We start from the raw sequence: 17,906 nt of genomic DNA on the forward strand, positions 1-17,906 counted from the left end.
AAATATGGGGGGAGGGGTGGCACCAAATTTGGCCTTGCTCAGGGAACCAGATTACCAAAATCGGAAGATACCTCTGCATGATGCCCTGGGAAACCACTGCCAGTAAGGACAATTGTGGAACCTTCAATGTGGGGTTCCCTAGGGCTCAATCCTATCCCGTAGGTTGTTTAACATCTACATGAAACCACTGGGTGGGGTTATCCAGAGGTTTGGAGTACATTGTCAGCAGTATGCTGATGACACTCGGCTCTGTTTCTGCTTTACATCTGCAGTGGAAGCGCTGGACCAGTGTCTTGCCTTGGTAATGGACTGGATGGGAGCCAACAAACTGAAACTCAATCCAGAAAGACTGAAGCCCCGTTCCTGGATGGTTCCCTAGATTGGATGGGTGGGAGATTGCCTGCTCTTGATAGGGTTACACTTCCTCTGAAGGAGCAGGTTCGTAGCTTGCAGGTACTCCTGGATCCTTTGCTGTTTGCTCGAAGCTCAGGCGGCCTCAGTGGCCTGGAGTGCCTTTCATTAGCTTCGGCTGGTGGCCCAGCTGCGCCCCTTTCTGGACAGGGATAGCCTAACTTTTGTTGTCTTTGCTCTGGCAACCTCAAGGTTAGATTACTGCAGTGCATTATACGTAGGGCTGCCTCTGGAGACGGTTTGGAAACTTCAGCTAGTGAAGACCGCACTGGATACCAATTAGCTTCCGGGTCCAATTCAAAGTGCTGGTTTTGACCTATAAAGCCTTAAATGGCTCCGGACCACAATACCTCAAGGACTTCTTTTCATATGAACCTACCTTAGATCCTATCTTCTGAGGCCCTTCTTCGTGTGCCAGAGGGTGCAACATGAGAACAGGGCCTTCTCTGCAGTGGCTCCCCCTCTGTGGAATGTTCTCCCCAGGGAAGTTCGCCTGGCACCTTCATTATACACCTTTAGGTACCAGGCAAAAATGTTCCTTTTTAACCAGGTCTTTGGTTGATTTGATTGACATCCTATGCCCTTTTAAAATGTGGGCGGGATATTTTGGTGGGGGTGATTGGGTTGTTTTATTTTGATTATGTCTTTCGTGGGTTTATATTTCGATTTTATTCTGTGAACCACCCTGAGACCTGCCTCTATAGGGTGGTATATTATATTATATTATATTATATATTATGAATTAGTTCTGTTCCTATTAACAGGCAGCCTGTAGTCAAGAGGACAGGAAGGGGCTTACTTTTAACGATGGAGGGAACATTTCTCTGTAGTTAAAAGTGCAGCTTTGCATCTCCAGGCATCCTGGGAAAGCATCCTTGCCTGAAATTCTGGAAAGTTGCTCCCAGCTCTAGGCAAGAGCCAGGTCTGCTGTGTGCCTCTGCAAGAGCAACTGAGCGATCCAATCCCGTGCGCCACAGAGGGGGGGTCCAGAGTTCCATGCCTCTAGAGCAAGAAATGGGAGAGCCACCCATTTTTCTGAGAGGCAGCAGGCTACCTCTTCTGTGGGTACACAGATTTCCAATATTTATTTCATGCCATTCACCTCCAGTGCTCCCCGCAGCACGTTCAGCAGGCAGGAATGATGGCACATCGCCACACTGCAGCCCGAGACGCAACGGGATTCCAATCTGCATGCTCTGCGAGTGCCTGAAGAGTTCTTGGAAAGAAAAAGGGCCTGTTTGAAAAGGGCCTACCATTGTTGGAATCAAGTACTATGTGTAGGCTGCTCCAATAGAAAGCAGGCATTTGCTCAGAAATTTAAAAGCATAAACAGAGTGACTTATGAAGGAACAATGGTGGGTGGATGGGGAAATGGCCCTGACAGACCTTAAAAGAAAAAAACAAGAAAAAACCAGGATGGAATCTAAGGAGCAGTTGTTTTAATTCATAGCACATTCCTATATTCCTAAGTTGGAAGCAGAGGTAGAAGAGTAAGAATGCAAGCAAATGTGGACTTGGTTTTAAAACTTGTTTTTTCTAAGACCCGAAAGCAACTTCCACTGAAATCCACACACAATATATGCATCTTAGCATTCATGTGTGCACACATGCACAAGGCTTGGCCCAGGTTTTGAAGGAACCCACACAAATGCCCTCCTTGCTACATCAGTGTGCCTCTGGTCTTTTCTTAGAATGCAGGCAAGATGTAGCAGCAAGTTAGTGGGGCAGTTTTAAAATTCACAACAATGCCCTGAGCAATGCTATGCTATGCTGGTTCTTAGGGGAAATTTACCAGATCACTGTTTAAAGGACAGCTCAGGGGAAGCATCAGTCTTGAAGCTGCCTGGGGAGGCAGAGTAGTCTTGTCTGCTTTCCAGCAGACAGCGGTACAATCATTGTCTTACCTTCTGGCTCATGTTCCAAGATAACTGTCACAAAATGCAGCTGCACCACTGAGCAGCTGCAGCATACTTCTTTGCAATTGGAAAGTATCATCTTGTCTACACCACTTTAAAGTGGTGCCTTCCCAGAAACTTCCCTGCAAGTAGGAAGGCTAGCACATCAGGGTTAAAGGTTGTGGTTCAGCCTGCTCTGCTGCGAAAGCAAGTTATTTGCGGTATTTCCGTAGGTTCATACATTCCTCCCAATGTTGAAAAAGTTCTCAGCATATCTTGTTGATTCTAACAAACTGCCCTTAAAAAAACACCCCTCCTGTTCCGAAAATGGTTTCCATATGTGCCGTTGGAGACCCATTGAGGAACATGTTTGCTTGGGGTGCAAGAAACTGGTTGTGATGTTAGGGGCAGTGACGACCATCTGATTTGCAGACACACCCCTGCTTCAGTTGCCAGTATCTCTAAGATGGGGAGAGAAGCCTGCCTTCAATCCTGGCGAGCCAAACAATACTGAGCTACATGGGCCATTGGTCTGACCTCAGTGTAAGGCAGCTTTCTGCAGTCATGGGTTCTTTGGATCCTTGAATCAGAATTCAGGGTGCAAGCAATGTTACAGAACATCGCACTCTTTTCAGAACTAAGGTCAGGTGTCCCTGCATTGCACTCAGTTCCTCAGCAGTGCAGCTATTAAATTGGCATGGAGCCCGTATGTTAAGCAAGAACCAAGGGGGAGTAATTCATCCAGTACACACGTGCAGAAGTCACTAGAAATTAAGCCATTTCTCATTTTTGCAGGAGTCATGGCTTGCAAAGAGTGAAAAAGGATTGCCAGAAAGGATGATTTAGCACCATGGGAATGTGAACGCGATCTCAAGAGTCCAATGGCACAGCTCATTAAGAGCAGTTTTAGAGCATTTTTCCAAATCTTTGAGTTGTGCTCCTATTCAAAATATGTTGTTTTAGGGCCCCAGTGATTTTTACTTAATTCAGTTGCTGTACTATTTTCAACGGACTAGTTCCACAAGCTAAATGACCATAGCTGGGGAAGAGGAAGTATTTGGTCCTTGTTTGTGACATGGATGAAATTCTGGTGCATTGCACTGTCCTTTAAGAAATGCTTTAAATACAGTTATTTCGGACCTCCAATACATGGGCCTTATGACCCAGAGTTGCAAAGGAAATCAAGAGCCACAAGTATGGTAGTAATGGAAGTAAATTCAACTTTTATAAATGCTTCAGATCACAAGATTTATGAGTTGCGAGGGGGCATAGAAAACAAGAACTGGACATGGATTTTAGGAGTCCTGTGTTCAAGTCCTGTCTCTGCCAAATTCTGTATGTGACCTCTGACCAAGTATTTGTATTCAGTAGGTTCAGCAGTATGCTGAATTTCCCTTGCCTTACTTGAGTGTGTGCATGTCTGGAATGGTGGACATGCATAACAAGTTGCACCCTGTCAGGCAAGGAGCACAAGGTTGTGACTAGTTGAGTCTGAGTACATTGGAGTGCCTGGGTGCTGAGAGATCTGGTGTTGCTTATGTCGTTTGTATGCTGCTTACTGGCTACAGAGATGGCTCTTGAACAAAAATGCCAGCAGCCATTGGCAATTTGAGGTCTCTATGAAAATGCTAATGCCAACTACATTCGAAAATCACCATGGGCCAGTCAAAAAAGGCCAATCTGCACCCACCCCATTTTGAGAGGAATCGCATCCAGCAGGGTTCAACAGTCCTCAGTCGCTGCAATGCCTAATGCCCTCTTCCCCTTTGGTGGATATGGACTCCAGGAAACACAATGGCAGTGATGCTGAAGGAATTCTATGCTAAAGCTTGCCAGGCCGTGATCCAGCAAACAAAAACGGGTCTCCTCCTCTCCCGTGCACTGCTGAACTGTTCTGCAAGGGCCTGAAAACATTCAAGGAGGAAAAGGGTTGTCTTTTGGATAGGCAAGCCTCTAGGAATCCTCTCCTGGCTCCAAGTTCAAATCATCCACCAGCAGGGCTCCAAGTCTGCATGCCTCAGTCATCTGTTAACAGAAACGATATGCAAACTAATTGCAGCCAGAGAGTTCACGTTTCATTTCCTGGTTTTACCAATTTATTTTTTTCTACATTTTTCTGAGCAGCAAGCAGAAAACAGAATCAAAGAGATTACCAAAAAGCAACACACATTTTAAAAAGCAAGAGGGCAATCCTGGAGTCCATTTAACTCTAGCGCACACAATTTTATTCTCTGAACTGAAAAAGGGGCAGATTATACACTAACATTTAATGCACTTAAAAAGCTAATGTAACCATGTTGGTTCGTAAAAACCAGTTCAGCCATACCTTTATTGGCACCTATGAAAATGTGGCAGAAGCGAGGCTTTTGAGCTCTCCTGACGAAGAGTCTTGGACATCTTGAAAGCTTGTCACATTTTTGCAGGTCCCAATAAAAAGCATTGCTCAACCGCGGATTCTGAAGTTTCGTGCTGGGGGGGCGGCGACACCTGTGGCCCTCCAGATGTTGGACTTCAGATCCCACCAGCCCCAGCCGGCATGGGTCAGGAATGGGAGTTGCAGCCATGGCAACATCTGGAGGGTCACAGGTCTTCTCCACCTCAAGTTTAACAAACTGCTTCACAAGCCTGTTAAAACCTTCCCACTGCACCCTTCCCACACTTTCCAACTGCAGCAACCAAAGGATTACTTGCCCAACCCAGGTGCCAATCACATTGCTGATACTAGTCAAATCTCTGTCCCTCTTTCCTTTCTCCTGATGCCCTCTAGAGCCCCAGCCTCCCAAATACTTGCACAGCTGTTAGTTGCAGTAGCCCTGGCTATAAGCTCCGCAGGCACTGGGTGGAGGCAGCTCAGAGACCAGGGGCGGCAGGAGTAGCTGCCCGGAGAACTCCCAAGGAGAGGGGAGAGAGGAGGCTAAGGGGTGACATAACTGGGCTCCTGGGCCCCACAAGGGTGCTACAGAAAGAATGTAGTTGCTTAAGAGAGCCGTGAACTCAGAAAGTTTGAAAACCTCTGACTTATGACCAAAGGTCTTCACAAGGATATTCTGTGGTCAGGATCTGGCAAATAATCTGACACTGCAACCCCCTGGTTGTACCAGATGCAATTATGCATGTCGCTGAGAGGTTCATCCGCGGCCATTGGAGTGGTATTATATACTCCCGTTTATACTCTTTGAACTATTTATTTATTTATTTTACCATCAGGTTCCAGGGTGGATGAAAATTTAAAATACAATGCAAGTTCTGCTTGCATTAATAAGACTCTGTCTCCTACCCATGCTCACCCCAAAATCTGCTAGTCTCTCCCAGCCCCCTGGAGATTTTGAGGCTGAACAGGCTGCTCAGCGGAGGAAAAGTTAAGCTGCAAAGGCAGAACGGCAGCATTGGATTTAACTGAAAGGCGTTTCCTTTCCATCCTACGTAAATGAAAATTCTGATCGCTACCTACGAATTACTGCTTCTGACAACTGGGCCCTTTGTCACCCCACATGTGCAGACACATTACTGCAAGAGATAAGTTTCTGGAGGGCAGGTGGGATTCAGGCAAGAGCTGAACTTGAAGTATACCCTCCTACAGAGTGCAAGGGCTCTATGCAAGTGTTTTAGCTGGCTAAATTAACTGATTAAGTGTGCAGAATTGTATTCCTTAAACCAGGAATAACCGATAAGGTGCCCTTCAGTTGTGGGGATCCACTTCCCATCAGCCCCAGCTAACATGGTCAGAAGAAAGGGATAATGGAGTAGGCCAGCAACTTCTGGAAGGCTAGGAGCTCCCCATTCCTGTTTTACTTGGCTGCAAGGCCCCCAACTGCTAATCCCAACTATATACATACATTCAGGAGCATTAACCTTTTTATTTTTTGCTTCCAAGTAGTTTCTTGAGAAAAGTGTAGATTCTCTAGTAGTGAATCATGAGAAGTAGCTCCAATAATGGCTAAGAGAAGCCAGAGGCTTCCCCCTACCACAGTATCACTTTGTTTTCCACGAAGCAACTTGATCATATGCCAATTATTGAAGGATCATGTGCCAATTATTGAAGGCTATAATTTGCATTATTATGCAGCAAGTGCCGTACTCTAGGGTGTTTGATCCAGCACCAGAAACCTTATGAGGCTGACAATCTTTTGCCTCAAGCTAAGACCCAGGTGTTTTATTATGCAAAGGCAAGTCACATGTTAATTACAGGTCTGGCTCCCCCCCCCCCCGATGAATATTTACCTTTTTCCTTTGTCTTGTTTGTGCCTTTTTAGCCATTACTAAACAAGCGTAGACCTTTTATCATTAGAATCCTGTTTACCTCAGCAAGGCTCAAAGTCTCATCATGCAGCAGTTACCCAAGAAGCTATTTTCAGTTTACATTTCTGAGGAAGCTCACTGTCCCTCAGTCATTACAGTTCAAGAGGACTTTACTGGACTTTGAAAAAGCAGCTGTGATTCACAGGGCCTCCCCAGCACCAGTGAAGGCAAAAACCTAAGCCCTGCAAATAGGGCACTCCCTCTCCCTCAATAGCTGTGAGGAAGGTGGAGATACTGACTGGCCCTGACCCAGTAAACTCTATGGCTAAGAGATCTGAACCCAGCCTTTCAGGATCCAATCTTCATCCAATGAGCTACACAATTAAACAGGGGTGAAGAACCACACAAAGGATCCAGTGTCATTCCAGGGCCCTTTGTGTTTGCCTGCTGAAAGGTAACTTTCAGCATTTGATGCATGGCCAAAGAACTTGTTTATACCCTCAGAACTCCCAAGAGACTGGTGCTTATTCTACCTTAAATGGCTTCATCACAATGTAGCCTATCGGATGATTTTGCTGGCACTATTCCTGCCACACTAGTTAGTATGAACTAGCTGCAAGCACTACATCTTAAGGCACACAGCTTTATAGCAGCTGACGTAGCAAGTACTGGACAACAATAAGGACATCCTCATCACTTCCAGATTAGCAGGAACCAGAGATTGTGTGGTTCACATTGTAACACAATGGCTCTTCCTCACCTTACTTAAAAATGCACCCCCTACTCAAGTCAGCTAATCAGACTTTTATAGCTGTTAGGTTGCAATACCTTAGTTTTTGAGCATGTGTGTGGAGCGATGGGTGCATCGCTTTACTTGCATACAGGATGTGTCAAGAGGGATGAGAAGTGCTGCCTAGCACAGGGGACGGGTGCTACAGCCCACCACATTTGGAACTGGACTTAATGGCCAGCAAAGTGCAGGGTTGACCGTGTTGAGCCTGGGAGACCAGGATCCATGAGGTGGCCTCAGGCAGATGCTGCCATTTATCTTTCAGGAAAGTACTTTCTCTGGATTAACTTTTAACCCACAAGTGTGGCCTTTCAAGAGCTCTGAAGTAGGAAGGTAAGGCAATGGAACAGTGAGTCAGCCCACAGGCAGTTCACATTCCAAGGTCTATTTACACGAAACTAAAGCACTGGCTTGATAAACTTGTCTTGCCCAATACAGAAGTCAAATAGTCTTACCTTGTTCTCCAAAATCTGCACTCACCAACAGTTGTGAGAGCCCTTGAACAATGTTTTCTATCACACTAGAGGAGCAGACTATTTTGCTTGAACTCCAGCTGCATGACCAAGTAGGATCCACGATGCTCAACTTCCAAGAGGGGTCAAACTCAACCCTCTTCACGGCTCACCACTGTTCCCATGGGGTGACAGGGATCCAATGCAAACAAACGGGCCACAAATACCCATTCAGTTCCCAGGCCAAGGACAGAGGAGCTTAAAGGCTGAATTCATTCATCATGGCACAAGACAATGTAAGAGGGCATTATTTAATACAACAGAACCACCATGCACTTTTTTATAAAATTTTATTTTGTCAAAAGAAAAAAAAAGGCAATAGCCAATTGAAAACCTACTTAATCTTAAGACTCCAATTTCTTTGTCTTTAAATTTAGATAAATGACTTATTGGTTTAACGTTTTTAAACAAACCCCCCTTTTCCCGTTTAACATTTACCATCTACTCGTGCTGAATCCTTCCAAGGAGAATGCTCCAGCGTACCTCTCCAGGTCCTTGCTTTGCTCCTTTTACCAAAAAATGAAAACTCCATCGTGCATCTTAAGGGCTCCAATCGTCAAAAATAGGAAAAATCTTTGGAATAGCCAATTGAGTTGAATAAAAATCCACACGAATGCGGTTTGGTTGGGGCAGGAATCCACTCCTATGTTCCTGGTAATTTGATCCCGCTCCATGAATCCTTGCAATTGATCCTCCCTATCCTATCCACATTATGATTTGAATCCAATGATCCAGCTCCAAGGATTGGGATCCAGTGAGCCCTCTCCAATCCAAACCTTTATAACCAGCAAAACCAAAAAAAAGGAGGCAAAAAGTTAGATACTGTAATGAAAAATAGGATTTAGGAGAATGATAAGTTATGTCTGCTATTGAATAATAAAGATTGGCATTCATAACTATCAATTCCCCAAGACAAGCTTTTGAATTGTGAAGCTTAGATTTTAGCAATGTTAATTATCTGGAGGAAACATTCTAGTATTTACACAGGGTAACTGATAATGCCAACATATCAATTCCTATATGGCGCTTTACAGGTTTGGTGGTTGAAAAAAGTTTTCTATGAAGTTGCAAAAACTTGCTGCTAAAGCTATCCACCTACTGCATATCTAAACTAAAAGCTCATTATTGTACTATCTGGGAGGTAACAAATTTAATTGATGCAAGTCAACTCTCGACTTATCCTGAAGGGGAAGACGTGGATTTAAAAAGAATCCCCCATGTTTAAAAAACCCTCCTATAATTGCTTTCATTCTGTTACTTTTAAGATGAAACAGCAATGCTATATCAGTCACACAGAGGACATGCAGATTTTAGCAGTATTGAGGTTATACTTACAGGTTTGAAACAACCTGTACTTTACAGGTGCACTAATGGTTTGCACCTGCAATCAAATGATACATTGCAGTCACTCAGCATACGCCCCCCACCCCCAGAGACTGGAAGAGTTACATGGGTACATTTAGCATTCATTGCATCATGGAAGTTAGAAGATTACAGCTAACTAATGGAACAATGGAGGTGTTGTGTACTAGGCTAGTTTCAGTATAAGGTCAATACTGCCAATTTAATCTGTGACAATAGCACTTGGAGTCATACCATTGCCTCCATTATTGATCTGATCCTCCTCAATCCTCCTTTTGACAATCCTAAAATGATTGACATGTGTTCCACAATCCTTTAATCCAAAGCATTCTTAATCCATCTCTTCAGATATGTCTACAGAAAGACACATGAAAAGGCAAGATAAAAATGTAAACTCCCCCAGAAGAGACAAGTTAAACCACAATTTCCCCCCAACATTCCCAGCTTGTAGAAACCATAGTTGAACAAAGACATTTTATACAGCAATACCATATTGGAAGAGAATATGGGCAGCAAACTACCTAACTAGAGAGAACCCTGCCTAGGACATGGTAAAATACAATTCATCAAAGACATGAGGGAATGTTGATGTTAAGGAGCAAATACTCACTAGGGATATTATACAAGAATGCAATTCAACACTTTAACCAATTTTGAGTAAAACAGCTTGAATTTTTTTTAAAAAAAGAAAGACTGTACTGAGTAAAGGAAAACTGCGTACAACATGGAGGGGTTTTCTACAAAAAGGAGCACCATTAAAGATCATTTATGTACGGGAACGTGATCTGCTGTGACGGGGAGAGTAGCGTGGAGATCCTCTGCTTCTTCTCGGGGAATAACTGCGACTTCTGCTGTTGCTTCGGCTACGGCTTCTGCTACGACTACGGCTGCGAGAGCGAGATCTTCCGTAACTCGGACTTCTTGGGCCATCAACTTTAACACGGATGTAGGCAGTTTCTCCCTATCAAATAGACACAACTTTCGATTGAAAGGTCTACGCTTTTGAGCTGTCTTTGCAGGCATGCTGACAGACTGAAGGTCTTTTTACAAGAACCAAGAGGAGTTTCATCACATCTCCCTGCACACCATTCTTAACATGGGATGTCCCAACATGTTTTCAGTATTTGTTAACGCTGCAAACAGAGACTGCGCCTCCTTACCTTCCATCCTATTGCATCCAACTGTAACCCTGTGCATCCAATTCTGGTCAAAACATTAAGTGGAAAACCTACCTCATGAGATCTAAACTTAGTGTTATCCAGTTTTCGTACTGCGTAGGTCATATCTTCTTTCCGTACAAACTCCACGACACCAGTTCCATCTCGGAAAACATCAGCATAACATACATCACCTGCTTCACGCATGTGATCCTTTAAATCCTGCCAGCTTCCACTGGGAGGTAGTCCTGAACAAGAGACAGTTACTTTCAGTTAAATGCTATTAAGCAGAGATTGATGCCATCAGACCTTCATATACTCAAGAAAGAACTGTCTTTGGAGAGGGTCACAAGTACATACATCCAGGTTTCAGGATTTTTGGAAAGTACAAAGGCTTATTGTTGTTTTGAAAAGGCAATAGAAACAGGAAGCTCTATAAGGCATTAGGGCCCCAAATAACCATTGCAAGCTTGCTTTTGATTTTTTTTTAACAAGACCAAACAACCACTTTAAGAAAAGAAAATGAAAACTAAGCTTTGCAGCATGCCAAATTCTCAGAACTCACTAAATACCTGCCCAAAGTTGCAAGCAGAAATACATCTGATACATGCATATGTGGATGATCAAGCTGTATTTGAACAAAGAAAGCTGCTTTTCCCAAGTGCACAAATGACTTACCTGATACTATCACTCTGTACTCTGATCGCCTGGATGGGGGTCCATATCTGCCCCTTGGGGCCCCACCACCTCCACCGCCTCCTCCTCCCCTGCCAGTGCCCCGTCCACTTCGAGGAAACTCCACACGTAGACGATACCCATCATAATCATATCCATCCCGTCCGTAGACTGCATCCTCCGCATCCCTGCAAAAATGGAAGAGGACCACACTGAAGATAGATCAAAGGTTCCTGAGAGCTGGCAGCGCATTGTGCGTTTGTTACTGGGCAGCATGTCACTGCCCCTCCCTTGTTAAGCAAATGACACTAGAAGCACAGGTCACTATCCTATATAGGCTTGCAGTTGCAAGGGGAGAAACCAACAGTCCTGAGTGACAAAACTTTTCACCTGAGCACAAGTTAGGTTGTAATGGTGTAGCACTAGATCAGTGTTTCCCAAACTTTTGCCTCCAGCTGTTTGGACCACAACTCCCATCATCCCTAGCTACCAGGACCAGTGGCCTGGGATGATGGGAGTTGTACACCAAAAACAGATGGAGACCCAAGTTTGGAAAACCCTGAGCTAGAACTGGGGAACAAGTAACAGAGCTGTACCCTGTGTCATGTCAAGCATGGAATTTGACCCACCTGTGGGGGTTTGGGAGGGAAAAGCAAAGCAAAGATAGGTGGAACGAGGAAGCAACTCATACAAGGGATCCCGGCCTAAACACACAGTGGTATATAGAAAGCTAGAGGGAAAGGCTGGATAAAATCAATATCATAGAATTGGAAGAGACCACAAGGGCCATCGAGTCCAACCCTCTGCCAAGCAGGAAACACCATCAGAGCACTCCTGACATATGGTTGTCAAGCCTCTGCTTAAAGACCTCCAAAGAAGGAGACTCCACCACATTCCTTGGCAGCAAATTCCTCTGTCAAACAGCTCTTACTGTCAGGAAGTTCTTCCTAATGTTTAGGTGGAATCTTCTTTCTTGTAGTTTGGATCCATTGCTCCGTGTCCGCTTCTCTGGAGCAGCAGAAAACAACCTTTCTCCCTCCTCTATGTGACATCCTTTTATATATTTGAACATGGCTATCATATCACCCCTTAACCTCCTCTAGTGCCTGAGTTTGTGCATTGTGGAGCCTTTTATATTTGCATGTGCTACGCCAATGCATGAAGGAACCAGACCACCACAACAGAACAGGAACAAAAACCTTGTTAATTACTTAAAAGAATGTTACTTTTATGTAAAACAAAGACATGATTTTAAGTCATTAACAATATTTTAGTAACATGTACTGAGCTGTATCCCAACTAAATCACTGTGAACTTTTCCTTCCCTCCCTCCCTGCCCCCTTCTCTGGCACAGTCCCAAATCTGCTCTGAATCATTAGGGGAAGCCACAGAGCAGATGGGAGAGCATGTGGGGTGAGAAAATGGGAGGGGAGGTTTGTCCACAATGATTAGTTGAATACTAGCCACTACTTTTATACGAAAACTACTTGCCATTTATGCATGCTCTTGTTAAAAAACCAGAACAGTACAAAAAATAATAAATGAACTTTTGAAGTTCTGCAACTCTATGTACACTTACAAGTTAGTAAACTGAACTCCACAGTCCTACATACACAGAATGAACTGAAAGAATTCTGAGCTGACCACTAGACTTCAAGTGAGGTATATACAGAGACTGCTTATAGTTAAAGTAGCACCTCAGGAAGATGGTCACTCTAATCCTCTCTTCAGTGTTAAAGATAATTCAAGTTGTGGTATGAAATGCTAGTTTGGAATTCTTCTACTGCATTGTGCACAACTTGTAGATCAGCTCTCTCTGTCTTACGATTCTGCTGTATAGCCATGTTGGGATGTGTGTACAAAAGCCTTGAGTTGTGGGATTCCATGTAGAAAAATCAACAAAACTATAAAAGTTCTCGAGTCTCAAGAGAGAGGCAGTAAATGATGTCTGCCTACACCAGGACCCAGGGCTTGCACCACTCTTGGGGAATTTCCAGGTCCCTCCCCTAAATTTTTATTCATAAGAAAAATATTTTACCCCTTTACACATAGAGATGCACAGGAAAGCATGCAAATGGTTTTTTTTTTTACCAAACTGCTCACAAATATGTAATATGTTGTAATCTTCTATGCATTCAAAAGCATTGGGACAATTGATAAAAACAGGAGAAAACAGAGGCAATGAAGAACAGCCCCACAAATTCTGAAAAGTTGTGAAAGTGGAAATTTCCACAGGCATAGTTTCTCCCAAATAAAATCTCATTTTATACACACAAAGTGCAGTATAGAGGTTCTGTCTGCCCTTGAGACATAAGAAGCAATACAAAATTGATTTTAAAAATGGGTGGGCCCTACTTTTAAGTTGTAGTTTGTGTCTTTAGCAAAAATCTACTCTGCATTTCAGCAGAAGCTTCTAAGGTGGCTAGCAATAAAGTTTAAGAATAATTGTGATGACATTTGGCTGTAAGCCAACACAAGCTTTTGTAACATTGTTTTAAAAAGAGCAATTAATTAACACAATGCTACACATACACAGTGAAGCATGAAATTTCATCCACTAAAAGCCTGGGAGTTAAACATGAATTTTGGGGCAAAAAGGCTTGAAGACAACTGGCTTAGGAAAACATGCTTCCAAGCAAGCACTCACAGGATCATTCCATTTTTATTTCATTTAATACCTGCAACCCACCTTCCTTTCCTGAAGCAACAAACAAGAAAATAAACAACAGTGTCAAATCCTATGAATGCATAGTAAAGATTTATATGGGACTGCATATTACTACATTTTAATTCCTTCATATCTCTAAGGCTCTCTGAGCATTGCACAACAACCCTGTGAGGCAGGTCAGGCTGAGTAATAGTAAAAAAAAGCTGATAGTGATAGACCAGTGGGCTTCATGGGGTTGTGTGGGGATATAAATCATTTATCCTTTACAACCACCCTGCAAGGTACACCAAGCTGACAGCATGTGACTAGCTCAAGGATCTTGGGAGCCAGTCACTGTATATCAGCAGAGCCTCCTAGCAGGGCTACTACAAGAAAATGATTCAAAGTCCTCAACCTTTAGAGCATATGAAGTGGCCTTTGGCACTCTCATTTTCTCTGCCTAACTTATCTAACAGGGTTGGTGCAAGAACTGACAAAGAGGTATGGGTTTTGGATTGGTTAGATATGCAGAGCACTTGTGAAGGCCAGGATAAATTATCTAGAAGTAGTAAACGTTTTCTAAGTACAGCTCTGCTAGCTATAAACACTCTCTCCCCATCACCCAAAGCCTTAGGGTCCTTGGGCCAGTGTGTTTATCTCAGCCTGACCTACTCCACAGGATTGTTGTGAAGACAAAAAGATATATAAAAACCTTTGAGTTTGAGCCAAGAAAGTAGGGGGAAAGAAACAACCACCACAGGCTGCAACTCTAACTTCACTTACCTGAAGGTAAGCCCTACTGAATTCAACTGTTTGTTACTTTCTGAAAAGTAATGATTTAGGATCCTGTTTTTAAACAAGTACACAAAATTGGCTATGCCCAATTTTAGTCCTACTCAAAGAGTAGACCTACTGGTTTGTATCCTCAGAGTGGATCCATTGAAAATAAAGGTCACAACTTGTTTATTTAAAAGCATTTAAAATCCGTTCAATATTTCAAAAAAACTCTAAGAGGTGTGTACCCCATAAACAAACAATACATCATTAAAACGTTAAACAAAAACACAGCCTAACACAAATAAAACAGCTGTATTAAAAACATACATATAAAAAGCATGTAAAACAGAAATCCCAAGGATTCAAACATGTAAAGAAACAGAGCCCAATCTTGTGGACTCATGCCTCCAGGTTTCAATTCTACTCTTGAATAAAAGTGTGATACAACCCATCTGCCTCCCAGTCCTACTCAAGAGCAGACTATTGAAATCAGTGGCCTTTACGCTGGATTTTTATAAAACATTGGGGGAAATCGCTTTGCGCCCCCCCCCCTTAAAAATAGCCACCACCTAGCCAAAAACCACGTAGAAAAATGTGGCCTTGTAGGAAAAACCCGCACCGGAGTGCTCATCCATTTCCACGGCGCATTTCCAATTGCGGGTGGCACCCAACGCCCAGCCCTACTCTCGAGTTGGCCCGCTGAAGTTAACGGGATATAACCCAGGGCGGCTGTTTTTCTTTACATGACGTCGAGATTCCTTCGCCCCGAGCGTGCAACACGAGGCAGAGGCGGCGTGTTAAGAGGAACGTGCGCACGAGGCAGGATTCGCGCTAAGGAAGCCGTTCCGAGTTTCGCATTCCGCAGCTGCGGGCGGCATGCAAGCGCCAAATCCCCCCCCCCCGGAGTCAACGATGGCAGCCGATGGATTTCGTCGGGCCTACTCTCGAGTGGAGCCCCGGCGGGTTCCTGAAGACGAGGCCCTGCTCGGCTGCGGCGGATCTCTTCAGCCGACACTCTCCCTCCCCTCCTCCTTCCGCCCCCGAAGCAGCAGCCCCTCGCCCGCCCTTCCCACCTGGGGTCCTCGAACTCGACGAAGGCGAACGGCGGGCCCCCGCGGCGGTTCTTGAGGTCGATGTCCCGGATGGCGCCGTACTTGTAGAAGACGTCCTCGATGTCCTTGGTGCGGATGTCCGGCGGCAGGTTCCCCACGTAGATGCGGCAGTCGTTGTTCCCGGCCGGGCCGCGGATCACGCCGCCACCAGACATAGCGAGGTCGGCAATGGTTGCGGTTGGGTGGTGGGCGCGTGTGAGGGGAGAAAAATGGAAGACGGAGCCGACGAGAGGAGGCCCGGGAGCGGGTGGGGAAAGGGCAGGAGGAGATTTATAGGGGCATATATTTTAAAAAGGAGCTGAGGTAAAATTGTTTTTTAAAAAAGGAGAGAAGGGAGGAAAAGGCGGGAGAGGAAAAGCAAGGAAGGTGGTGGCGGCGGCGGCGTTAGTCGTGGCGGCAGCAGCGGTAGTAGCAGCAGCGAGGCGCCTCCTCCTCTTTTCGTCCCCACTCTTTGCAGCCGCCACAAAATGGCGCCCGCCTCACGCGGCCCTACCTGCCCTGCGCAAGGATCCTCCCGCGCCGCCTCGACGTCACACTGCTGGCTGGGAGGCGGGACATGGAGACATTCACGTTTATGCTTGCCGTTCGCTACATCCGCCTTCGATGGACGCATGCGCCGAACTAACCCCCCCTTTCGAGTAAGGTAAAAAAGTAGTCCCGACTTATTTCTGCTGGAGGCTACGAGGAGAGGTTGGCGCACATTTGTTTTAACGAGGCGGTGAGGGAAAAGCGGGACGACTTGTTACTTTTTAAGCCGTGCGGAGCGAAGGCGCTTCCGTTAGCTCTCAAGCGGTGCGGACCGTTAAAAGTACTTGCGAAGAAGATCCGGAGGGAGATGAGCTTCCCCCACAATGCAACACGCGTGAGAAGGCCTTGGCGCCAAGGAAAGGAACAGTCCCACAATGCCGAGCGGTTGGCCAATGGGGCGTGAGGGCAGAGGAGAATAGACGGCAAACAAAAAACAAACCCGCCCCAGTAGACCTAACAGGAAAACTGTTAGATGTAAGACTAAGGTCAGGTGCATCTATTACCATAGTCCCCGCCCCGTCCCTTTCATGTAGACCTTTATATTGAAGTTGTACACCACACATGTAACGTGTGAATGAGATAAACCAGTGTTCGAATGCCCACTTATCAGTGGCACTGCGAGTGCTCCAGCTGGAGCCTCTACCAAAGGCGCCATAGGCTATGAAGAAGCACAAACGCAGGACGAAAGGGAGAAACGTGCTAAGAAGAAGGCAGGTTTGGCAAATCCTCACTGTGATCAACTCTCGCCTGGAAACCTATGTCCCCACTGTGGAAGGACCTGCGGATCCAGAATTGACCTCCGCAGTCACTTAAAGGACACACCGTGAAGACCATATTCATGGAAGACAATCTTACTCAGCTAGGAGGGATCTCCAAAGAAGAGAAGATCAGTTGTTGCAAATAGATTGTCGCTTCCTCGTGCTGCAGGGGTTTTGTGACTAACCCCGAGTTTTCAGCCTTCTTTTATTATTTATTTATTAAATTTGTATATCACCCTATACCTGCAGATTTCAGGGTGGTTCACAATATGAAACTACAATATAAAAAACACAATATGGTGCCCTGCGGATGTTTCGGACTCGCATCAGCTGCTGGCATAGCCAATGGTCAGGGATGTGAGTTGTAGTGTAAAACTTCTGGCGGCAACAGGTTAGGGGAGCGTATTTATTTTATTTATTTATCACCTTTATATACCACCTTCTCCTCCAAGGAATTCAAGGTGGTGTACATGGTTCTCCCCTCCCTGAGAAGTAGGTTAAGCTGAGAGCAGTGACTGGCCCAAAGTCACCCACTGAGCTTGGGAGGGGAGGCTATATGTTTATTATTGTTATTATTATGATGATGTATTTTGTATTCCTATTTTATATTTTTCTGTTGTGAAGGTATATTTATTTATTTATTTTGAATAGCTAAATTAAATTACTCTTAAGGCAGCTTGCAAGCAGATGGTAATACTGCATAGAGAATTTGTAACCACACAGTTTATGGTTGATGGAAGGGTCAGAGTACGGTTTCCCTTCTAATCTAGAGTCCCTTGACAAGAAACCTAAATTTCTGGTGTGCGTTTGAATCCTTCCTACAGAATAGTGACTGGAGGCACCGTTCATTGCTGGTAATGAGCCAGAGAGCTGCTCTGATGCTGATCTTAAAGCCCAGGTTAGGTCCATACGGATGAAGGTGGCCCTTAAATCTCGGACAAGGGAGGCTATAGGAACAGGAAGGAGTATAAAAAGGCTTAAGTATCTGTAGGCTGTATGCAGAAGGCTCTCTCCGCTATAGCAAGGACTCTTGCGCTAGTGGG

At 44.8% G+C, this 17,906-nt stretch overlaps 1 protein-coding gene across 6 annotated transcripts; it reads right to left on the reverse strand.

The window, feature by feature from the left end:
- Positions 1 to 360: 360 nt before the first annotated feature.
- On the reverse strand, positions 361 to 17,080 carry SRSF1 (serine and arginine rich splicing factor 1). 6 transcript variants are annotated; one of them, XR_014163155.1, is made up of 5 exons: positions 15,539 to 16,982; positions 11,045 to 11,229; positions 10,442 to 10,614; positions 8,286 to 10,170; positions 3,507 to 4,331 (listed from the first exon to the last, which is right to left on the reverse strand). XR_014163155.1 is itself a non-coding variant. In XM_081889684.1 (4 exons), the coding sequence occupies exons 1-4, from the start codon at positions 15,730 to 15,732 to the stop codon at positions 9,525 to 9,527; spliced, it is 591 nt and encodes a 196-aa protein (XP_081745810.1). In that variant the 5' UTR covers positions 15,733 to 16,995; the 3' UTR covers positions 8,121 to 9,524. The 6 variants fall into 6 exon arrangements, 3 of the variants coding, with proteins under 3 accessions (XP_081745811.1, XP_081745810.1, XP_081745809.1); XR_014163156.1 differs by lacking the exon at positions 3,507 to 4,331 and having other exon boundaries at positions 8,121 to 8,623; positions 9,444 to 9,563; positions 15,539 to 16,994; XR_014163157.1 differs by lacking the exon at positions 3,507 to 4,331 and having other exon boundaries at positions 8,121 to 8,623; positions 9,444 to 10,170.
- Between the last annotated feature and the right edge of the window lie 826 nt (positions 17,081 to 17,906).

This window comes from Podarcis melisellensis, assembly GCF_964234715.1.
Source record: "Podarcis melisellensis genome assembly, chromosome: 15".
NCBI classification, from domain to species: Eukaryota; Metazoa; Chordata; class Lepidosauria; order Squamata; family Lacertidae; genus Podarcis; species Podarcis melisellensis.

What these genes read in the sequence shown, in the direction of transcription:
- SRSF1 (XM_081889683.1), bottom strand. Translation starts at nt 15,732, where the DNA reads ATGTCTGGTGGCGGCGTGATCCGCGGCCCGGCCGGGAACAACGACTGC. An exon ending in GTCGAGTTCGAGGACCCCAG is followed by an intron (nt 11,230 to 15,538) that starts GTGGGAAGGGCG and finishes CCATTTTTGCAG; the next exon opens with GGATGCGGAGGATGCAGTCT. An exon ending in GTACAGAGTGATAGTATCAG is followed by an intron (nt 10,615 to 11,044) that starts GTAAGTCATTTG and finishes TCTCTTGTTCAG; the next exon opens with GACTACCTCCCAGTGGAAGC.